This window comes from Alexandromys fortis, unplaced genomic scaffold, assembly GCF_014885135.2.
Source record: "Alexandromys fortis isolate MF-2015 unplaced genomic scaffold, M_Fortis_MF-2015_v1.1 scaffold_80, whole genome shotgun sequence".
Lineage (NCBI taxonomy): Eukaryota > Metazoa > Chordata > Mammalia > Rodentia > Cricetidae > Alexandromys > Alexandromys fortis.
This window is the reverse complement of record NW_026068174.1, coordinates 6,099,465-6,123,708: the sequence shown is the minus strand read 5'-3', so window position 1 is coordinate 6,123,708 and position 24,244 is coordinate 6,099,465. Positions and strand designations below refer to the sequence as shown.

Genomic DNA, 24,244 nt, shown 5'->3' with positions numbered 1-24,244 from the left:
TACAGTTACAGTGTGTAGTGCACCTGGAGAGAGGACACAACAGCTACAGTTACAGTGTGTAGTGCACCTGGAGAGAGGACATAACAGCTACAGTTACAGTGTGTAATGCACGTGGGAGCTGGAGAGAGGACACAACAGTTACAGTGTATTGCTCTTGCAGAGGAATTGAGTTCAGTTCTCAGCACCCATGTCATGCAGCTCATAACTGCCTGTACCTCCAGCTCTAGGGGATCTGATGCCTCTGACATCCTTACACACTGCACTTAAACACACGCATGTACGCGTGCGCACACACACAATCTTTAAAAATGCACCTCTACTGAACATGTACCAGGTTTGCTTATTATTCCCTAAGCAATATGATTTAACAACTTTTTACCTAGTATCTACATTAGGGTAGTATCAGCAATCTAAACTAATTTAATTTTCCTGGGAGGATTGCATAGGTGGTGGGTGAATACTATGCGATGTTACACAAAGGAAGCAAGTGTCCTGAGCATTTGAGACCTCCCCGTATGTGATGTATCCCTGTGGAACCCGAGGGCTGCGCTCTGATTTGACCAGACTGTCTCATTGTTCCCGCATTACACCCGGATTGATCCAGGCCTCTGTCTCTGTATGCACCCCTTTCTCTGTCTAGACTGTTCAGTGGATGGCTAGCACCTGGGAGAATGGCAGCTGCAAGCAGTGTCTTAGACAGAGGCGGGAAAACACTTGCAGGGACAGCCTCATTCGAGATCCTTGGGCGATATTTCAGGCAGCAGAGCAAAGCAAAAACCCAGACATCATTTACAACTGGTGTTGAATATGCCAAAAGGCAAGTCTTTGGGCCAGGAGAGAAAGGTCAAGTGTTGGGTTAAACTTGTAAGGGACTTAAGAGAAGCAGGGAACATAAAACTCATAAGAAAGCAGTCCACTTGTGCTCAAGTGTTGAAACTGTAGTGAAGGGCACAGGCAGGTCTCTGTGAGTCTGAGGACAGTCTGGTCTACAGAGAACACTCCAGGTCAGCAGGGGCTACCTAACCATACCCTGTCTCAAAATACAGAAACAAAGCTAGAAAGTGTAGCGAAGGGAAATAAGCTCCGTTGTCTCAGAAAGTTCCAGGTGCGGCATCTCCAAGCGTCAGTTCCTGGTCGCTTTTCCCGTTCCAAGGATGATGGTAAGGGAAAGGATGGAAAGGAGAAGTAATGCCTCCATAATTCATTTAGGAAACCCTGCATCAGACACTGAAAAAACTCCTAGATCCACAGGCCATCAAGATAAATGTGAAGCAAGTTATACACACACAGGTGTGTGCGTGCATGCATGTGCGTGTGTGTAAATGTGGACTCTCTGGAGGAAAATGACAATTTTGCATGAGAGGGATGCCTTTGTATGTTTACATGTGTACATGCTGGGTGCATGCACCCAGAGGACAGAGATCAATGTTGCGTACCTTCCTCTGTCACTCTTCATCTCTTTTTTAAATTTTGTTTGTATCGTGTTTTATTTCTCATGTATTTCTCATGCCACAGCACGCATGTAAAGATCAGAGGACAGCTCGCAAGAGTCAGTTCTCTTCTTTTCTCTTGTAGGTCCTGGGGACTGAATTGGGTGATCAGGCTTGGCGGCAAGCACCTTTGCCCATACAGCAGTCCCTGCCTTATTTTCAGTCTCTTACTGAACCTTGCTCGCAGTCACTGATTAGGCCAGGAGGGCCAGCCAAGAGTTCAGCATGCAGATATGCCTGGATGGACGGTTTGCTGGAGACTGGCCCTGTTTGCTCTGCCATGGAAGCCCTGGGCAGAAAGTCTAATGCAGCGGCACACTGTGCTGCTCCCTAGGGTTTAGTTCTGTCCCACCACAACATGTCACTGGGCCCCACTGCATTTCTTCTGGCTGGAGTTAGAGGGGGAAAATCCTAAGAGTTTTATTTGAGGGAACTTGTCTTCTTGGGTGGTTCCTTTGGGGAGGATGGAATGGAAAACCAGTTTACTGTGTACCTCCCCTCCGTGCCCACACGAGGGTTGAGTGTATGGGTGTGAGCTGCTGGGTGGAAAGCTAGTACAAAGGGTGTCACCCTGACAATAGGGCAGAGCAGGAGATCTGGGAGGAAATGATGATAGGAATCTCTAGGCATAGGGCGGAGAAATAGAACTCCTGGCAGGAAAGGGGTGGCAGTAGCTGTAAACCAAGTCCCTGTCACCTCCTGGGTGATTCCGATCCCATCTTCTCTTGCTCTGCGTGTGTGTGTTAGCAACTGCACTTTCTGACACAGAGGTCCTGTCTCTCATCTGTGCTGGCTGCTTCCTCACAAAGCCCAGCAGACATAATTCCATCTCGACTTGCTACAGTGAGGCTTTTCCCCATCCTCTATCTCTGCAGCTGCCCTCTCATCTCACAGAGTTTCCAGCACCAGCAGCTTCATTGGCTTGGCATGTTAGTCAAGTTGGCAACAAGCATGGCCATCACCTCTGGCCTTTCTGGAATTTGAGCCTAGAACTCACAAGGCCATCTCCAACTTCCTGGGCTGTCCTTTTCTCCCAGTCCCTTGGCTTTCCCCGATGTTCCCCTTGCCCACTGGCATCCTTGTAAGGAACAGCAAAAGACTTGTCATAACCTGATTGGCACAGCCTGGGCCAGGGTACATGGTACAGCAAACAGAGCTTAGAATGGACTGCAGCCCTCTGAGCACACTTAGCCTAGAGCCCTCAGGACCTGATCACCTTGTGCAGTTATATGCTGAGGTTCACAGTGCTTACCTTGGCCCTCATCCTTCTGGTTCTGGCCGCTCCTGCAAACGTCATGGTCATAACTCTAGTTTGTGTGTCTTGCCTAATTTCTAGACTTTCATATGTCTCTTGCAGTTCTTGTCTTTGTTTTCCTGTAGGAACCTCAAAGTTGCCATTACTCAAATAAAGTTCAGACTCCGATGCCCCACACCCCCATACCTCCATACTCCACACTCCCATACTCCCATACCTCCACCCCCCACACCCCATACCTCCATACCCCCATACCCCATACCTCCATACCCCCACACCCCCATATCCCCACAGCCCAAAATTGCTGGTTTTCTGTATTCCCTCTCTTGATTCAGGGTTTCTTAAACTTTTCTCACTTACAGTCCCTTGTTACCTAGGTACTTTTTATTTGACCCCAGGGGTATGTGTATATGTGTCAAAAATTTATTATTAATAAATAATAAACTTATTTTAATATAATTCTTTGGTATACATGTAAGGCCAAGGTGAATTTTCATACTGAGAAGATGGAGATGTTTATTTATTTTTACAAAAGAATTAAATATTGAATGAAAACTCGATATTGCAGGGCTTAAACTATCCTCAGCATTTCTTAGAGTTGATCAATAGCTTGGTTTTATAATCTTCAATGCTGAGAATGATGTGTTGCATACATATAGAATGAAAAATGGCAGAAGTGGGCTAGTGAGGTGGCTTAGCAGACAAGTGCACGCAATACACATACAAAAGCCTATAATAAATGTAAAACAACTTTCAATGGGAGAAGTACATTTAGGGCCCTTTCAGAAATTGCTGGGAGAGCCAGGAGCTAGGAGCACATGCCTTTACTCCCAGGCAGAGGCAGGAGGATCTCTGTGAGTTCCAGGCAGCCAGAGCTACATAGTGAGACCCTATGCCCCACCCCCAAAAAGAAAAAAGTCAGAAAATGCTGGCAATTTTTTTTTTTTTTTTGGTTTTTCGAGATCGGGTTTCTCTGTGTTGCTTTGGAGCCTGTTGTGGAACTAACTCTTGTACACCAGGCTGGCCTTGAACTCACAGAGATCCACCTGCCTCTGCTTCCCAAACGCTGGGATTAAAGGCGTGAACCAGCACTGCCCAGCCAGCATTATTTTTTTTAAATGTTAGCTAAACAGAGGTCTTTAAAATCAAATATTCTAAGGATATACTATTTGACACTTACATGAAGAAAATGATGGTAGGAAAGGTTTAAAATGTTTTTTGTAATTAAACCATTATATTTCAATAAAAGCAGAACATTTTGTATTTACAGCACACTGCAGTTCATAGTATACAACAGTGTATAATCTATTGCTGAGGTTTCTCAGACAGTGTCATTGATGTTTCATGGTGCGACAGCATACACAGGACAACGTTTGTGTTGTATCCTGTATCCAAATACCAGGCTGCAGTGATGTCACATGAATCAACACAGGTATGTGTTGCCAGACGCATCTCAAATTCATTGAGTGCTGGATTTTGAATGGATTTTACAATTGCCAATTAAACAAAAGATTTGGTTCTTAAAATATTATGTGTACGGATGCTTTACTTGTATGTATGTTTTTGTGTCACACAGCAGAGAGCCCACATAAGGCATCAGATCCCCCGAAACTGGAGTTACAGATGGTTGTGAGCCACAGTGTGCATTCTGAGAATTGAACCTAGGTCTCTCCCTTTCCCTTAGCCACCAGATTTCTCTTCACACAGATCTGAGAACATTGCTCCTTTGTTTAAAACTATTTTTGACTCCTAATTAAGCCCAGAATAAAGTCCAGGTGCTCAGGTGTGGCATATAAAACCCTTCACATCTCAGCCCAAACCTACCTTCCCGGGTGTGCATCTGGCCTCTGATCTCAACACAGTCTTTGTTTTTAACCACATCAGATTGTGATGCACAGAGGCCTCAGTCTGAAGGCGTCGTGCGGTTCACGCCTTGTCTTCACTGTTACCTTGAATGCCATCTCTCTCATTCTCTGTCCTGTAAAATTCCATCCACTCTTCAAAATTATGATCACTTGTCCCCTTTTTCTTTTTGTGGTGCTGGGGACTTAACCCAGGGTCCCCATGCATGCTAAGCAAATATTCTACTATTCTACCCTATCACCCGCCTCCTTTTTTTTCTTCCTGGCATCTGGCTCTAACTACTAGCTGCTACTTATACAGCTCTATTGTGTGGTTATTAGAGATTAAGTCCAATGTCTTTCCCACCACATTAAAAAAAAGATTTTTTTTTATGTGTGTGTGTGTCTGTGTATATATGTGCCCATGGTAGCCAGAAGGGAGTGTTGGATCCTCCAGAGTGATTTTGGGTGTTTGGAACCATATTTGGGTCCCCTGGAAAAGCAGCAAGTGCTCTTATCCGTTGAGTCATCTCTCAGGCCTACATCATGAGTTTGTTGGGGACAAGATTAAAATTTTTAATCTTCATATCATCGGGAGCTTGCCAAGGATATGATCTGTGGTAGATGTTGAGTAAATGCTTATGATTTGTGTTGGGCAGGAAGCTTGAACTTGATTGTGTGAGATGGGCGATGCTTTCTCTCAGCCTGAGTTTTAGCTTGTTTCTCTTTTTCAGAAAGTGGGAAGAAAATCTCAGACTAGGGTAGCTGATGGGCTGGCTCCCTTGAAGATGGTGGCTTTGTCACATTGCCAGCCTTCAGTGAAGTCTCTCAGGGACACAGAGACTGCATTCTCAAGTGACAGATGGGTGTTTGCATTTGACTTTTTCCAAATATTGGAATTCCTCTGAACCGTCGATTATCAGTTTAAGACTCAGATTCTAGGCTGAGCGGTGGTGGCACACGCCGCCTTTAATCCCAGCACTCAAGAGAAAGAGGCAGGGAGGGGAATCTCTGTAAATTCAAAGCCAGCCTGGCCTACACAGAGGGAGTTCCAGGACATCCAGGGCTGTTTCACAGAGAAACCCCGTTTTGAAAAACAAAACAAAACAAAAAAATTAGATTCTAGGCTTCACGGAAACAGCTTAGTAAGGGTACAGTTGAACTTATTTTATATGCAGTGCTCCACCCACCTAATCTTGGAAAACTGATTAGTTATCTCGAGGGGTGTGTGTTTCTTTCACAGGTCTTGTAGATACTGGCGAGGGGATGGTGCACACAGTTGACCTAGTCTTTCTCCTTAGCACAAGCCAGGCTGAGTGGGAGCCGCTCCTGAGCCTTGTGATGCCCAGAATGTGTAGATGAAACGAGCAGATGTGCATTTGTAGAACCGTGGTTGTAGCTTATGGGTGGGTGGGAAAGAGATCGGTTCCAAAAATCCTTTCAAATACAAGAACTTTGTTCTCACTAGAATCCAAGCAACAAGTTGCACTTGAAAAATGAACAGATTGGTCAGATGAGTGTCCGCAGGAAAAGCTTTCGGGTGGATTTCTTGAGACCTGCCAACCCATCCCAAGGTCCTATGCCAAGTTTTGGGACTCTCATTCCTTCTCATCTCTTGGAGCCTCCCTTTGGCTTCTCAAAAAACCTCTGGGCATTAGTTTCCCCAAAGTTAGAATGTGAGGGATCTGGGCTCAGCACGAAATCCTCAGCCTACTTCCCCTGTGAGCCTGGGATCCCGGGAGGACGCCTTTGTGGCTAGGAAGAGGGATCACAGATGGCGGAGGGCGCCGCTGGGATGAAGAGTGAGCAATGCTGGCGACCGGGGCTGCCAACGTGGGTGGCTTCGCCCGGCCGCGCCCGAGCTGGGATGCCCGCCCTAGCGTGAGCGAGGCCGCCCCCCGTCGGCCCTCCCCCGGGCGGGGCCAGCCCCCGACGGCGCTGACTCAGCAACGCGAGGGGGGGAGTTTTGTCCCTCCGCGGACCCCGTTTCTCTCGGCCACCATTGAGCGGGTTTCCTTTTTCCGGCTCTCCGGGTGCGAGAACTAGGTCCGGCCAGCTAGGCAGCGGGCTATAGTGTAACCCCAGAGCTCACCTGAGGACCCCGAAAACTAACGTTTCCCCACGAGGAAGCGTGGGCGCCATGAACAACGCGGGTGAGGCGCCGCTCTTCCCGCGAATGTTTTCCAGGGTCCTCTCCCAGGCTCCGCGGACCGTGAGGCCCTGCGGTGAAAGGCCGGGGGTGGTAGTGGTGGGGAGACCTAGGCGAGGGCGGGGGTGTAGCCCTCCCGGGGGGCTGGGAGCGGGGAAAGACAGCGTCTTGCAGGACACTGTGGGAGGGCTTTCTGGTTTCTGCACTCTCTAGGTTGCTCTTGCGAAGTTAAATCTAGGATCTACAGTGATCCTATCCGAAAGCTGCCCTCGTCAGCCTCTTTATTTATTTATTTATTTGGAAGGGGGTATGTTATGATTATAATGGCATTTGATCTCCCCACAGGACTGAATTCGGAGAAGGTAACTGCTCTGATCCAGAAACTAAATTCAGACCCTCAGTTCGTACTTGCCCAGAATGTCGGGACCACCCATGATCTGCTGGACATCTGTCTGAAGAGGGCCACGGTCCAGGGTGCTCAGCATGTGTTCCAGCACGTTGTGCCTCAGGAAGGCAAGCCAGTTACCAACCAGAAGAGCTCTGGTGAGGTCTTCGACTTCTTCCCTACTTGACTGACAGCAGTCTGTTTTGTTGTCCTAAAAATGGCCTTGGGAGAACAGCTTTGTAACACCTTGAAAGAAGTCGTAATAAACCAGAGGAGAGGCACAAGAAAACGCAGGCCCAAGGCCTGTTAGCTTTTAGTTTGAACACTAAAGTGACAGATGGATGATGGCCATTGGATACCTATCGCCATATTGTCTTGATGTTATGTGATGTTGGGTATATGTGGCTTGTTCCCAAGCAATTTTTATGTTAATAGTTCATTCAGAAGTAGCAGAAGCTAGAAACAGATGTGGAGAAAGATTGCATACAGATAAACCTAAAGCAAAGATGAGCTATGCCCTTGGTCACAAGTAGTCCATCCAAAGATATCCTTACTCTAGAAGACTTCCCAGAATCGTGCTAAAATCCAAATATATAAAACAGAAAAACCTGAATATGGTTACAATAGAATGTCATTGGCTATTATTTTAAAATGTGCTCCGTGGCTACAGCTGGAGTTACTGTGCTCATAGGTCACTTTGTAATACTCTTGAGTTCTCATTCCTTGCTGGCTGAGAATTCTTGTTTTGCTGTATGCTGTCCACTTACCACTGTTAGAAATACATCTACTGTGAGAGATTGGTTATCCAGGAATTCAAGGAGGAGAAATAGTCTCACAAGAAAATTGAACTAAAGAGACCTTCCATTATTTTTCGTTGTTTTGCTACTACCCCAAGCCCATGTGTACTTACAGAAAACACATTATTGCTACTTAGAGCAATTCAAAACTCATAAGGCTACATTTAACATGAGTAATGTTTTGCTGTATGTAAATTATACCTTAGTAAGAATGATTTTTAAATTTTAAAGGAAAAAATCATGTCCTTGCAATCATGTCGTAGAAAGGTCTTACCTGGCATGCCTAGGCCCTTAGTTCAGAAGCGTTTGGAATGGTGAGGTCTGTCAGGCTACAGACTTACCTAGTTAATGTATCACATTAGCGCTCCAGTGGTCTAGGGTAAGCTTGGAAATGTTAATCTGGAACAGATCAGGTCTTATGTGATGTATCTCTTTACTGTAAATACTAATAGTGCATGAGTGATGTAGTTTGTTCTTGTGATGTTTTCATCCTGAGAGTTCACCCAGAAACAGAAATAGTCTTCAGAAGACAGCCAGTGTACAAATAAGCCAGCCTAAAACAAAGATGTCACTATTCAGAAAAATAATTTAAGTTTTTTCCTTTGTTACAGACGCGTTCTTGTCCAGTGTAGAAAACCTGTGAAGTACATAGAGTAGATTTGTTTACCCATCAAGTCTTTATTCCCTGTATGATTGCTTTTAATATGAGATCATACTTTAAGAATTTTTACATGTGCCTTTTTATAAACCTTCGTTTGTTGTATGTTGTAGAAATGGTTTCATATCTGTAAAAACATTATCTCCAAATATGTTGGAAATTTCCCTGCGTTTTCCTCCTGAAGAGCATTCCTCTTTAGTCTCGGCTCCCAAAGGTCTGGATGGACACACTGGGTTTTTCTTGCAGTAGAGCCGTGTTTTGGTAGAGGCACCAGTCTGAAGCTGCTCTAGTCCATGCTAGTTTGGATGCCTACAGATACTAGATTCCATCGGTTTCTGAGAGGCAAAACATTTGAAAGTCCTGGACATGACCTCACATAGAAATGTTGGTGTCATTGGAAAGAGACCTCTAAAACCCACATTGGTATGGAACTACAGAAGCTCTGGTCATGCATTTAAATGAAGGAATGCTTATGTCCTTACTGTTTGTCATAAAGTCTTCAGGGACAGCATCATGCTTGGGTTTAGAACATCGCTCTGTCAGAGACATACTAAATGGAAGAATGATAGTGGGCTGTGCTTGAAACGTGGCTCCTGATGGCCAGGTGTATGGAGAGAGTGTGAAGCTGTGAAAATAGAGTAGAAAAATGGTCCTCCTTTGTAGCCAACAATGGCCTTGAACTTCTCATCCTTCTGCCTCCACCTCCTGTGTGCTGGACTGTGATTCCAGGCATGTACTACATGTCTACTTTGTATGGTGCCAAGGACAAATCCAGGGTCATTGCATGCTAGTTAAGCATTCTACCAACCGAGCCACATTTCTGTCCTGGAACAGTAGTTAATTTGCTGTGTTAACGTGATTTTAAGAGGAAAACACTTTGCTGTTTCATTTACGTCTCAGTTTTTAAATTATATGTGTTTTAACTCTTGAGCTGAAGTGATCTTCCTGCTCCAGCTCTCCCAGACTTTTCATATGTGTTTGAATTTTTATGTACCCTGGTTAGTCAAATACCTCCTTTGAAAACAACTCCTTTTGGGAGTGTAGGCAAGAGCTTTATGTTAATCTTCACGTTCACTGAAGCATCGATGCCCTGTCCATTCTAAATTAAAGTTTTTGTTAATTTCAAATTAAGATTTTGATTCCTGAATTGTTCTCAGGTGACTTGTATTTCCTCAGCTCCCTGTTTAGAAGGGGATGCTTGTTTTTCCATGTCCTTGCCAGTCTGGGCATTATCGATAAGAAAAAGGACGTTCTCCCACTTCACTACTGTCTTATGAAGAACTTAAAAAGCAAAAGTTTCTTTATCCTCTCTGTCCTTTTTGGACATCACACAATTTATTCATGATTTCTGTTCATTTTCTTTTAGTGTTTCTAGGCTATGCTAGAACTCACTATATTATCGAGGCTGACCTTGAACTCACTTAGTCTCTAAGTGCTGGTGTTATAGGTATGAGCCACCATGCCCGACCTAAAAGGTTCTGGTTGGTTTTTTGTTACGTTTGTTGTGATTTTGTTTTTGAGTGTGTGTGTGTGTGTGAGTACTATGTAGTAGCAATCACTACATGTCTTTTGTTTTGATTTGGTTTTAATATTTCTGCTCTGGGCTGAAGATGTAGTTAAGCTGGTAGAATGTCTAGCATGTACAAATTCCTGGGTGCAATTCCTAGTATCAAATAACACCAAATATTGTGACATATGTCTTTATTATACTTGAGACATGAAGCAGGAGGATCAGGTGTTCAAGACCATCCTGGCTATATATAGTGGGCTATATAAGACTGTCTCAAAAACAAATACATTTGATGTTTCTTTTATTTCTTATTTAGTCTTTAATGTCCAGATCTTAGGGATCTGGTGTTTGGAAATACAGTTGGGGCAGTGTGATCCATAAATAGTCATAAACTTCTCGGTTTGCTTTCTCATTTTAGGACGATGCTGGATCTTTTCTTGTTTGAATGTTATGAGACTTCCATTCATGAAAAAATTTAATATTGAAGAATTTGAGTTTAGTCAATCTTACCTGTTTTTTTGGGACAAGGTAGGGGACTGACCTTGCATGATTCTTTTTGTTTCAATAGAACCTAGTTAGGGGCAGCCTCTATGTTATTTTGCTTTTCTCGTTACAGTGTACCTTTTTATTACAGATGTGATACCATTCTGATTTCCTTCTTTTCCTTTTGTGGTGCTAAGGCTAGGGTCAGACAAAGCTCTAACCCTGAACTCTAGCCCCGCAGCTGCTTTCTGTTTGGTAGGCGGCTGTGCTCTCTGAGGAAGTAACAAATTTATTGACTCACTGCCTGTGTTTTCTTTATTTAAAAATTAAAATTTTGTTTTCAGCAGTTTGCCTGTCTAGCATCTTTACTTAGGTCGTTGAATTTTTAAGCACCCAGTTTCTTTTGATAGCACCTTTCTGGGGGAAAAAAAAGCAGTAAATATTTTTATTTCATTTAAAAATCCTTAAAATATAACTGTTCATTAGATGTTTACTGAGTAAAGACTCTAAAATAGGATTTATTTAAACATTATACTGTATATGCAGTACATGGATGCAGTGTGTTTAAATATATATGCAAATATAAGACAAGACCAAATATTCTTTTGAAGCCAAGTACTGATATTTAATTACCAGTTTTAAAAAAACGTATATATTTCGTTCTTAGTTGTCCCAGGGCTCCCATTCTTCTGATCTTGCATGCCAGTGATGTGATTGACTCCCTTTGCCTTTAATTTTACTTATCTTCTTTTACTTTAGGTTGAACGCTGTTATTTCTTCTTGAATGCTTTCGTGGATACAGCCCAGAAAAAAGAGCCTGAAGATGGGAGACTGGTGCAGTATTTGCTTATGAACCCTACAAATGATGGTGGACAATGGGACATGCTTGTCAACATCGTTGGTAAGAGCTTGTCCCGAATGAATCGCAAGCTCTGCAGTTAGGAATAGGCCATTTCTCTGTGGTTATGTCAGTGGAACTGACTTCCAAGAAGGCTGCATAGTTAGCTCTACAAATTTTTACTTCTCATTCTCAATGTGAAGCCCTTTCTTTAAATAACTGATAAGGAAGTAAATACCATGAAGGCTTGACAATTAATTAGAAGTAACGTCTCATAAAAAGCACTGAGGGGCTAGAGAGATGGCTCAGTGACTGAAAAGCACTGGTTGCTCTTTCAGAGGACCCAGGTTCAATTTCCAGCAGCTAGATGTGGGCCATAGCCATCTGTAACTACAATTCTAGTGCATTAAAATCTTCTTCTAGCCTTTACATGGTGCACAGACATACGTGCAGGCAAAGCACCATACATACTAAAGTAATCTTAAAGCACCCGGGAATTGAGAAGCATATTAATATGACTAAAGGACAGGCAAGCAGTTAAGAGCACTTGCTCCTGTTACAGAAGACCCAGGTTAAGTTCCTAGTACCTCTGGGGTGGTTTATAGCCATCTGTAACTCCAGACACTCTACTGACCTCCTCAGGGACACACATGGTGCACATATATAAATGGGAAAATACTCAAAAATAAATCTGAAAAGGAAAGAAAAGTGGTTTGGTGGTGTAGATCTGTGGGAGAGTGCCTGCCTGGCCTGCATGTGACCTTGGGTCTGATCCCTAGCACTGCAAACAGCAACACCAGCCAGCAGGGCAAGCACACAGTCAAACAAAACCCTGCGTCCGTGTGAGAATGTCTTGTGGGAGACCTCGTGCTGAGTGTTTTATAGAGTACGATAGATGGAATAGTACACTGAATTTCGAGGCAGATAGCTGCCTGGTAAAAGTCTGTTGAAGGGATTGGAGGGATAACTCAGAAGTAAGGCACTTTCTCAGCATGCCCGAGGCCCTAGGTTCAGTCCTTAGAATCAAACAATCCAACAACACTGGTAAGGGCTGGGGATGAAGTCCAGCGGTAGAGGGCTGCCTGGCGTGCACAGAGCTCTGAGTTCCATCCCCAGCGCTGAATAAACCAGGTCTAGTGTTCTGTGCCCGGTATGTGACCCTAACTCCAGTACTCAGGAGCTCGAGGCAGAAGTTCAAGGTTATTAGCTACATAGAGACTTTGAGGCCACCCTTTCTCAAACAAATAAACCAAACCCCACCCTTGCTCATTAATACAGCCTAGTTTAAAGTAGCCAATAGTTTGGACAGAATTTCTAATACTAGAAATTATTTTCACTTTATTGAACACTAAAATTGTTGTCTTTTAGAAAAATATGGTGTTGTCCCTAAGAAATGCTTCCCTGAATCTCATACGACAGAGGCAAGCAGAAGAATGAATGATATTCTGAATCACAAGGTACGGAATATGAGTAGGAGGGACTGGGTTAGTATACTTGACATTAAACTAACTGGCTTTTTACAGAGACAGGATAACTATTGATGTCAAGGTCTATCAAAAGCAGTGTGGCTACACATTATTAACCTCAAGAAATCGTTAAGATTACTGTGTTTTGTTTCTGTTGACTTTAGTGTTTTCTTACAGATATTCAAGGAAAAAAGTACTAGGTTCAGTTAACTTGGGTCTTGAACACACAGGCTTCCGTGCTGCCCACTGGCTTCTAGTGGAGGTGTGCTGAGGCCACTTCATGAACTAGCAGAAGCCAGCAGAGCAATTTGTAAGACTTCCTTAAAAGTGTGCTTTGTTCTTAGGCTTACCCAGACCACATCAGTGTGGTTTAGCCACCCACTGAGGATTTGATGTAGTCACTGAGCTGTTTTTTATGGCTTAAGTTACCCTAATGAATCATTTCTCCTCCACATTTTCCCAGGGATGATTATAAGCCCTGTGCGGTGGTGTTCTTCTTGCCAGATCTCTTTTTTGAGAACTGGACGTTGCCAAAATCTGCCGCCCACATCTTCAAGACTGAAATTAGATGTTATCTCCACGGAAAAGAGTGCATTTAAAAATAAGCATAGCTCTGTTTCCCCAATATTGGATGTAGGCTGTTTCCTACCTAGTGAACTCTGGGGTCTCTTATCCAAAGGCTAGAAGATCATAATTCTTAGCTTTGGATTTCATTCTGATTGAGAACAAGTCATTTTAGCACTGCAGTTCAGTTTCAGAATCTTTTTAATGTGGGACTTCTCCCAAAATTGAAAGAAACAGAAAAACATGTTGGAGGTTAGTATAGTCACAGTCACAGTGACTGGCAGAGAAGGCCAAGTGGACAGCAAATAGGATTCTAAATGACATGTATGTGAGTGTTTAGTGCTCCTATGATCCGTCTCCTGCTTTCCAAGGGTGGTGGGCACCAGAACCAGACATTGCCCCATGCACGCGCAGAGGGGGCTGTCAGTTGCAGAAGATCAGTTCTGTCCAGTGTTCTTTAGGAGTAATCTTGTGCTCTTATTGAAAGTACTTTTCACTATCTGTTTAAGTGGACTGATTGGGGAAAATCAGTTTGTTTTTATAAACTTTGCCCAGGGTGTTGGCTGTGTTGCACTTCCAAGCATAGCTAGTGATGATCTGTTAGGCTTATTAACAGCTTGTGCAGCTACTGGAATGCTGAATACGTTTCTATCGTAGATGAGAGAATTCTGTATACGGCTCCGGAACCTGGTACACAGTGGAGCAACCAAAGGGGAAATCTCATCTACGCAAGATGCCATGATGGAGGAGGTAATAAGAATCTTTGGACTTTTTGTGACTCGTCTAAAAAGCACTCAGAATCTCCTACTGAACTGATTGTGGAATCAGTCACTGCATGGATGTTTAATTGAATGAGAACTATTTATTTTTCACTTTAGAGGTAGAGACAGAGGATTGAGAGTTCACAGTCAGCCTTGGCCACAGGGAACCCCGTCTCAAGATAACAACAAAATCTACTTATTTTAAAGCTGAAAAAAGAATTAAATATACACTTCCTTGCGTTTTAAGGACTTGTACTGAGCTTTCTTAATTCCTACTTTAGGTTCTCTATAAAAACCACTTTTTACGCATTCATAAGTACTGCTTTCTGTGAGTTTGGCACTGAGGGAATAAAGATGAGAAGGCAGTTTCTGCTTTCAAAGAGCTCAGTTTTTGTGTGGCGTTCCCTCCTGTCTTCCCTCTCCGGTACTGGAGGTGAAACTCAGTGCTTCTTGCTCTGCCACTGAGCTGTTTCCCTGGCTTTACAAGTGTGGTCTTTTGGAGAAAAGGAAAACCATGAATAATGATAATAAGTTGCGTTCTAGATGTGTAACAGAGTTCTGTGGTCATGGAGGGAAATGACTAACTCAGGGAAGAGTTGAACCAGCGGTAGGAATTTACCATGTGACTAGCAGGGGCTACCTCCCCAGGCGTAGGAAACTGTGTGCACAGGTGGATGGACAGCAGAGCATCTGGGTTTCTTCTCTAATGAGGAGCTGGCGATGGTTGTATCTGTTAATAGTAATATGTGTGAAACACTTAGAAAATTGAAAAGTCACCAAATAAGTGTTTAGTATCAAGGCAGATAAGTATTAGTAATCTCCATATTCAGTACTAGTAGACATGAAGCGGAAATTCTCTGAGAAAAGAACATATGTTACCTTCTTCAGCCTGTGGGCACATTGGTGAGACCATGGTTAAGATGGGAGCTGAGTGGCTTCACATTTTGTCACTTCAGTGGAAAATTCTGTTTAAGGGAGGCAGTGCAGCATAGTGGAGCATGTTTACAGTCAGAACGATGACCTTTCCTGCTTGATTGCATGCCTGGACAGGTTCCTTACTACTTCAGGTCTCAGTTTGTCCATGGGCTCCATATCTAGTGTTTGACATGGTAACTGTTTCTTATACATTAGGATAGATGAAAGCATAGCATTTATTTGCTAACTGCATTTAAATTATATTCAACTTTCTTAAATATTCTATCAAAGAACAGTCTCTTAGTACAGAGGGAAAGAGACTTTAGAGTTCGATGTATCATGGATTTACATTCTGACTTAGTTACCTTCATCCTGAGGTCTGCTCACTAACCTGAGACTCAGTTTGGGATTTAAAATTCTTCCCTCTTTGGAATGGTAAGAAGGCAGGGGTGGAGGGATGTCAAATAAGGAATTGATGTCAGAATGCCAGGTGCTAGTGCCCTGTGTCGTTTGTTGACTTCTCTTCCCATTTGGAATGGTGTCTCTTGCTGAGGCCATCTCTCCTGACAGTTTGCCTTAACTTGTGGTTAGATTAAGGTGATGGGAATGTAGCAGGAATGAAGACTGTAAGTCAGCCAACAAGTGATTGAGCAGGTACTGACTGAGTGCTGCCAAGCGTGATGACCTAAGTTCAGTCTTTGGGGCCCATGTGGTAGAAGGGAAAGATGGATTCCTGCTGGTTATCCTCTACACAAGCATTTACAAAGAAATATGTGAATGTAGTGACGTAGAGAGATTGTGTGCTAATGGTTAATAAAAAGGTCCAGAGAGTAGTAGGAAGAGTAGGAGTATATTTTCCCCCCAAGACAGGGTTTCTCTGTGTAGCCCTGGCTGTCCAGGAACTCGCTCTGTAGACCAGGCTGGCCTTGAACTCAGAGATCCGCCTGCTTCTGCCTCCTGAGAGCTCAGATCAAAAGTGTGCATCACCACTTCCCTGCTTTCTTTTTTCTTAGGGTTTATTTTTACTTCTGAGTGCTTTGCCTGCATGTATGTAATTGCAGGAAGTGCAGTGCAGTGCCCACAGAGGCCAGAAGACATCTGATCCCGTGAACTGGAGTTACAGACATTAGTGAGCTGCCATGTGGGTGGCTCGGTGCTCTGCAGGAACAAATGCTCTTAACTGCCTGAGCCAGCTCTCCAGCCCCCAGATATTCTGCTTATAGACCATAAGTATCATGGCCTATGGTATTGTTTTAGTGATCCTCCTCAAATTAATAATAGTCTTAAGATTTATGTCCTAACCATAGATTAGTAGGGGACAATAAATGACTCAGAATTATAGCTATACATTTTTACATTTTGTTTTGTTTTCTTCTACCCCTGCCTTGAAATCCAAAGATAATACGTTGCCATGTCCTGAGTCTAGGTGTTTTGTAGGGTTGTTTACTTAGGGACTTATTTCATCTGTTCATTACAGAATCTGTGGTAGGTTTTCACATTTTTACAATCTTCCAAATAACTCCTTATTATTGAACCTGACTCTTTTGTAATGAAGAGTCTAGCTTCACTTAAAGCCACAAATTAATACCTATGATTTACCTAGCCTTATGGGCAAGTCTCAGTGATGACCTCAGTGAGTAACCGTGAAGCCGAGGTAGCGCTAAGGGAACTTGTTTATGCCAAAGGCATTCTTTCAGAGAGGAGCGTAGGTGGTTTGTGGATGTGGGAGACTCAGCAGATCTTTCTGGAATCCTGCAGCTGCTTCAGTTACAGGTGTTGTCCATGTGCTCGCTCTTGGAGCCTCCAGATCCCTTAGGATTACTAATGTGTACTCTTCCAAACATGCTTTATTAAAAATAAACCCTGAAACAAAGACCAAAGCCAATACTTGTCAGGGTTGTGAAAAGGGACAGGAAGTAATTTTGATGGCTTAGGAAATTCTATAGCAGGGTTCTTAAAAACATCATTAATGGTACTGGAGAGATGGCCCAGTGGTTAAGAGCACTGACTGCTTTTCCAGAGGACCCAGTTCTGTTCCTAACACCCACATGGTGGATCATAACATTTGTAATTTCAGTTCCAGGAGATCCTACACCCTCTTCTGGCCTCTAAACACTGGGCACACATGCAGGCAAAGACTCCTGCACATAAAATAAAAATAAATAAACCTGTCAAGTAGTGGTGGCACACACCTTTGATCCCAGAGGCAGGTTTCTGAGGTGGAGACCAGAGTCTTGGTCTATAGAGCAAGTTCCAGCACAGCCAGAGCTACACAGATGCCTCAAAATAAATAAATAAACAAACAAACAAACAAATAAATAAATAAAATCAATAAGTAAACCTTAAATAAAACATTGAGCTAAGGATATAGCTCAGTGGTATAGTATTTGCGTAACATGTTTAAGGTCTTTAATGTCCAGAGGAGGGGAAGTGGAAGGAGCTGATAACACATTCCAAATTATCTGGGGGTTATACTAATGTCCATTCTTATCGTCAATGACAATTAGATTTGGGTCAGTCTGATAGGTAAATAATATTATCTCATGATATATGATTTTGAGTGAGACTGAGCATTTTTGTGAACTATATTAATATCCTAAAATCATGTTTAGATATATATTTTTAATTTTGTGTGTATGTATCTGTGTTTGAGTGTATGTTTGGGTACCATGTATATACAGGAGCCTGCAGGGGTCAGAAAAGGCTGTTGAATCCCCTAAAACAGGAGCTAGAAGTGATTGGGTTCTCCATAAAAGCAGCAAGTGCTTTTAACCATTGAATCACCTGCCCGGGTCCTAAAATTTACTATTTAAAAACTGTATTATGTGTTCATGTGTGTGTCCGTGTGTGTGGATATGTGCCTAAGAGTGCAGTGTCTGAGGACACCGGAAGAGGGTGTTGGAGGAGATACGGTAGGCATGAGCCATTGCATGTGGGTATGAGCCATTGATTGGATCAGGTCCTCTGTAAGTGTAGCAAGCACTCTTAACCACTGAACCATCTTCACAGTCCCAGGATTCATACTTTACCTGTTTGAATAGGTCTTCAGAGGTAAAATCTGAGCTGAGCTAAGAATAATAAGAGTGAGCCAGGCAGGGGACAGCAAGGACAAATGCCCCATGGTGGAAGAAGCTGGCATTCCTGAGTAACAGAAAGAAGGCACTGTGGCTTGAGCTTGGGAAGGGAGGATGGGGGTGAGTGGGTCAGAAAGCAGATGAAATGGGAACCGGCTTAATGCAGGGTCCAGAACTGTGGTGAGAGTTTACATCTTATTCTAAGTAAGGTAGCTTTTAGGGAGTTTAACTAATACTTTGCTTAGTTTTTTTTTTTTTTTACTCTGAAGCTGTGCATAGTGAAACACACTTGTGATTGTAGTGCGAGGGAGGCTAAGACAGGAGAATCACAAGATTGAGGCCAGTATGGCTATATGAAACCCTGTTTCAAGGAAGGTAGGTGTGTGTGTGTGTGTGTGTGTGTGTGTGTGTGTGTGTGTGTGTTGGTCAGAGAGGCAAGGACAGAAAGACACCTTCGCTCTGGATATTTTAAGAACAGATTGTAGAAGCAGAGAACTAGATGGAAAGTTAGTTGTAAGCACACAGGTTAGAGAGACTCATGAGCAGTGACATCTCTGGGTTTGTCTGGAAGGGTTGCTGTTAGGACTTGCCAGTGAGCTCTGTGGAAGGCAGGGAAGGGGAGATATCTTGGTGATGTCATGATGTCTTGAGGGAAGATTGTAGATATGAGGAAAGGCTTTTTATCAGTTCAATCAGGAGTAGGGAAACTGTGGGAAAGAAATAATAATTGAGAAGATTGAGAGGAGGGAAAGATAGGGTCTAATGAAGTACTTACAGACTTTTCAAGTCTGTGTAAAGCAGTACAGAAAATACAGGTCAAGAGGGTCTACAGTGAGATGGGAAGGAAAGTCTGCATTTCTGGTTCCTTAAGTCACACATTACTCTAGAAGCAATCTCAAGAACACTGTCGGTTACCGAGCGCACTCTCCTAGCATCTCAGAGCAGCCCATACCTTGTATTTGCCGGCATGCACCTTGCATGCCTTTCCTGTCTGAAGATAGATTTAATGTATCTGCCCTTTTTACTTAGGGAGATATTTTTGTTTTTAAGCATCTTATTCTATCTTACACCAGGGAGCCGTAGCTAGTGCCTTCCTCCTGTCCCCTTTCTCTGTGTAGCCCAGTCATAAAGGTCTATAACATACCTCTCCAGAAGTTAGTTCACTGAACTCCAGAACTGCCTTCAGAGTTCACTGCTTTTATGAAGATGCTTGTGGCCACACTGGTCAGTGGTTCATTTTACCTTTAAACCTAGTTTCTCCATCAGCAAAAGTAGGAAGTTCAGGTAATTGATTTCTTAAGAACATTGTAGCTAGCTGGACACCGATCCATACCTGTAATCTCTTCACTTCAGAAGCTGAGGTAGGAGGATTACAGATTTGAGCTACTTTAGCCTAAATAGTGAGACAGTACTCAAAATCAAACAGCGTCGGAGCTTTGTCCTTTATAACAATGGAAGTAACTAAGTTTTACCATGCTTTAGATTTTTTCAATTTTTTTCAACAACCATTGCTTCTAAGATTGTGCCACCTCTACATAGTTCTAACCTCTGGATTCTTCAGATTTACCTGTTTTTTCTGAACTGCTGTCTTCTTCTAACCTTTCATTCATTTCTTGTCTACGCCTGGCTGGCTTTAAATTCTCTCTTCCTCACCTGATGAAGCCAGAATAGTCATGTGCGTGAGAACTGACTTTCTCCATTTGTTTGTCTTTAAATTAGGCCAGGCAGGCTTTGCTTTTGTTCTGAATCCCATGCTTTCTGTGCCTTGTTTCCTTTTGCTGTTTATGCCTTTGCCATGTTAGACTTTGACAAGTCAATGAAAATAAATCAATAAATCCTCTGCTAGGGGAAATAGTTTTAGAAGCCAATTAAAATTTTTTTTTTTTTTTTTTTTAACAAAAGTAAATTTGAAGCTGGGCGATGGTGGCACACGCCTTTAATCCCAGCACTCGGGAGGCAGAGGCAGGCGGATCTCTGTGAGTTCGGGACCAGCCAGGTCTACAAGAGCTAGTTCTAGGACAGGCTCCAAAGCCACAGAGAAACCCTGTCTTGAAAAACCAAAAAAGAAAAAAAAAAAAAGTAAACTTGAAACTTAGACTCTGCCTTCTTAGAAGATGTATCATTAAAAATATTTTTATTTTATTTTTTTATGTGCATTGGTATTTTACCTGCATGTATGTCTGTGAATATGTCAGATCATGGAGTTACAGACAGTTGTGAGCTACCATGTGGGTACTGGGATTTGAACCCGAGTCCTCCTGGAAGAACAGTCAGTGCTCTTTAACTACTGAGCAATCTCTCCAGCCCCAGAAAAATGTATTTTTAATTAGTTTATTTTTATATATGTGCGTTGGTGTTTTGCCTACATGTATGTTTGTGTAAGAGTGTCAGATCCCCTGAAACTGGAGTTACAGATGGTTATGAGCTGCCATGTAGGTGCTAAAATTTGAGCCTGGGTACTCTACAAGAGTAGCCAGTGTTCTTAACCGCTGAGCCAACTCTTGAGCCCCCTTAGAAGATGTGTTTAACTAGAGATAGGAACTAGATCTTTCTTATACAGACTGCAGTTTTTCTGAAGGGTTATATGTTGGTAGACAAAGATTACACATTCCCAAAGTAGGAGTACTTTAAATTTCCAACTTAATTACAGTTCAATTAATCAAGAATTAAAAGCCAGATGGCCTAGGAGGCACGTGTAGCCATGCTCAGCATGGTTTCTCTAGACTGCCTTCTTCCAAAGTTGTGAGGGAAAAGGGTCTCAGTGGGCCACAGACAGGAGAGAATAGCTAAAAAGCATTGGCTTTTTTTTTTAAAAATAAAAATAAAAACCAACAAGACCATGTAATTATTGGCTTGGGGATTTGGGAAAGGAGAGTCAAATCCTGGATGTCTGTGTGGAAAGCTTGTGGCTTTGCAGTGTTTGGAAAGCCAGCATTGCTTAGGCTCATTCCCTTGACTGTGTTAGTGTTTTGTTTTGTTTTGTTTTAAGTCAGGTTGGACTATACACTAAGTTTACTCTGAAATCACAATTAGAAGGCACAAAGAGTAAATTACCTGTACCTAGTACGGTCTAGGCATTGGAGATTTAGCAGTGAACAAATCAGGTAGGGATTCCTGTCTCTGTGTATTTACTTTCTAGTAGTAGTACGTAACAAGTGTAATCTCCTGTGGAGAAAAGGGAGGAGCAGAGGTGCTGGGCCGAGAGAGAGTATCCTAAGGTCACCAGTGCATTTCCCTTATGTAGTTATATTCTGAGGAATATGGTTGTGCTTTTGTGCATATTCCGTGTCATGAATGTCAGTTAAATTTTGTGAGAATCAGGTGACACTCCTGCTTTGTCCACCAGAGAGCAGACTTGGATGTTCAACATTAACTGTCGTTTTCGTACCTTTGAAAATAGTGTTATTTCAAAATAGAGACTCTTACATTTCAAGAAAATGCAGTCTTAGGAACCTTGGGAATCCTTAAAATTATTTATCGTTACTTGACTGGGGACAGATGTCCGCTGCCCATTGGTATAGATGGGCTGTAAATTATCCAAAGTAATGACTAAGTAGTAAAACTTCATGTGTTTTTGTTTGTTTGTTTTTTGAGACAGGTTCTCACTGTGTAGCTCTGACTGTCCTAGGATTCACTGTGTAAAACAGGCCTGCCTCAAACTCTCAGAAATATTCTGCTTCTGCCTCCCAGTGCTGGGATTAAAGTGTGTGCTATTCCTGACTTGCAAAACTATGCGTCTTAAGTTGAAGAATCTAAAAGGAAGAACTCACTATGTAGTCCAGGCTGGCCTTCCACCCACAGAGATCCCCCTGCTTCTGCCTTCCAAGTGCTGGGATTAAAGCTAATTGCTCTACTAATTGTTAACGTGCCACCATGCCTGGTGTGGACAAGTTTCTTAGCTAAGGAAATCTGCAGCACTTGGCTAAGAATATTGATATACTCACATCTCAGAGCTTTGCTGTTCCGAGTGCTCGAGAACAAGATGTTGACTTGTGATAGTTTTTGAGTCTTGGAGCAGCAGTAGATTTCTCTTGCAGTTTCTGGGTTGAAACATAGCTGTTAATTTCTGAGCACTTTGGAGGCTTGTGGAAATGAAGCCCTTAATCACCCATCTCTTCCAGATCTTCCGAGTGGTGTGCATCTGCTTGGGTAACCCACCAGAGACCTTCACCTGGGAGTATCGGGACAAAGACAAAAACTACCACAAGATTGGCCCCATAACCCCCTTGCAGTTTTACCAGGAACACGTGAAGCCACTCTTCAATATGGAAGATAAGGTTAGAGACTAGTGTCTGCGGCCGCTGACTATGTAAATGGTTAAGGTCTGTTGTTTACATGGAGAATGTAAGAGTCCCAGGTTAATGTGCACATCCATCAAACTGGATGCTAGAAACTTTTTGTTTTCATTCTCTGAAGTTTATATGCACCTGACAGAAGTAGGCACAGCAGGCTCACTTTTCCCCAGTGTGTCTCTTCAGAGGGTTCCTGACTCTAGGCCAAGAGTCAACTTATTCCCACATCCCACCCTTCTTCCCTATAAGTTAGGTCCAGATCAATCTCAGGTACATAGATGGTGGTATATTGGATAGTATGAATAGCTCAGAGCACCCCAATCTCCTGGCCTTGCTGGGAGCTTTCTTGTTAAAGGAGGCATCCAGTGTTGTACTTCCTTCTTCTGTGTCTGCCTAGCAGGATGACCAGGGCCCCCTCCCTCAATGGGCTCTTTGACCCTCTTCAAGAAATTGCATTGCTGCACATTGAGCCTCTCTTGCACTGTGAGGAAGGGTATGTGACAGTGTGTTACCTCATGTGTTATGTGCAGTATGACAGAATTAATTTGGGGGCAGTTTTTACCAGTAGGGGAGACAGGTAGAGACAGCTCTCAAGTGTGCTCTTTGTGCTAATTAGAATACGTAGTACCCTTCTTTATATGTGTTTGACCAGTTTTTGCTTATTTGTTACTTTTACTTGTGACTATAGTGTTTCTTCTTGTAGTTAGAGGTGATGAGCTTGTTGTAACCATAGCAACCTATCAGTGAGGATTGTGTCTTGCTTGACATCTTTGGTCTTGTGTTCTAATACATATGTTCTTGATCTCAAAAGATTTGTTTTGTGAATGACCCACGGCCCCAGCACAAGTACAATAAATTGTACACAGTAGACTACTTGAGCAATATGGTTGGAGGGAGAAAAACGCTGTATAACAACCAGCCCATTGACTTCTTGAAAAAGATGGTTGCTGCCTCCATCAAAGATGGAGAGGTTAGTACTGTCTTACGTTTCTGTCTCCCACGTGGGTGTGAACACAGCTGCTGCCTTCCTTTTCACTGCTTTGGTTTATGTTGACTTTCTTCTATTTCTAGGCTGTGTGGTTTGGCTGTGATGTTGGAAAACACTTCAATGGCAAGCTGGGCCTCAGTGACATGAATGTGTGAGTGCACGGAATTCAAAATAGAAAGTTCTCTGTGGGTTGTTGCTGTTGGAGATCCTCTGCTGAGGTTCATCATGACATTGAGGTTGGCCTGAGGGTGGGTCTTTCTCTGCATCTGTGAAGTTGTGGCTCCTGGTAGAGGCCGCACGAGTGTAACTGCTGTAACCGAGGAAACCAAGATCCCACTAGCAGAACTCACTGGAGTTCCTAAGATGCTGGCTTATGTGGGAGAGACACTGAACATGCAGCGGGCCGGCAGGAAAGCTGCTGGGCACATGGCGGTGTAATAAGAGACTTTCTGGAGCTCTTCTACTGATCTTTCTTTCAATGCTTCCTTTACCTTGATGCCTTATATATTTTCCTTTAGGACAGTTGGGCTAATTTATATATTTACCTTAAATCATTCTCCTTCATCTTTGCTGACATTGAAGGTTCATTTCCAGGCTGAATCAGGCAAGATTCCTAGGTTTTAGGGACTGGAGAGATGACTGAGCATGGTTTTAAGAGCACTTGCCCGCTCTTGCAGAGGACCTGAGTTCAGTTCCCAGGTAATGTCAGATAGCTCACAACCACCTGTGACTCCAGCTCCAAGGGATCTGATGTTCTCTTCTGACCTCCATCGGCGTC

At 43.1% G+C, this 24,244-nt stretch overlaps 1 protein-coding gene across 3 annotated transcripts in view; it reads left to right on the top strand.

Moving 5' to 3' along the window:
• Positions 1–6,528: 6,528 nt before the first annotated feature.
• Positions 6,529–24,244, top strand: part of Blmh (bleomycin hydrolase) — a 35,832-nt gene continuing 18,116 nt past the window's right edge. Inside the window, exons 1-9 of one of the 3 annotated variants that reach the window (XM_050128696.1) lie at positions 6,529–6,739; positions 7,081–7,097; positions 10,504–10,613; positions 11,328–11,469; positions 12,775–12,863; positions 14,094–14,186; positions 22,308–22,463; positions 23,290–23,448; positions 23,550–23,617. In XM_050128696.1, the coding sequence (XP_049984653.1) occupies positions 10,536–10,613; positions 11,328–11,469; positions 12,775–12,863; positions 14,094–14,186; positions 22,308–22,463; positions 23,290–23,448; positions 23,550–23,617 (785 nt within the window). In that variant the 5' untranslated portion in view covers positions 6,529–6,739; positions 7,081–7,097; positions 10,504–10,535. Of the gene's footprint in view, positions 6,740–7,080; positions 7,279–10,503; positions 10,614–11,327; positions 11,470–12,774; positions 12,864–14,093; positions 14,187–22,307; positions 22,464–23,289; positions 23,449–23,549; positions 23,618–24,244 lie in introns of those variants that run through there. The other 2 variants (XM_050128695.1, XM_050128697.1) reach the window with 2 other exon arrangements.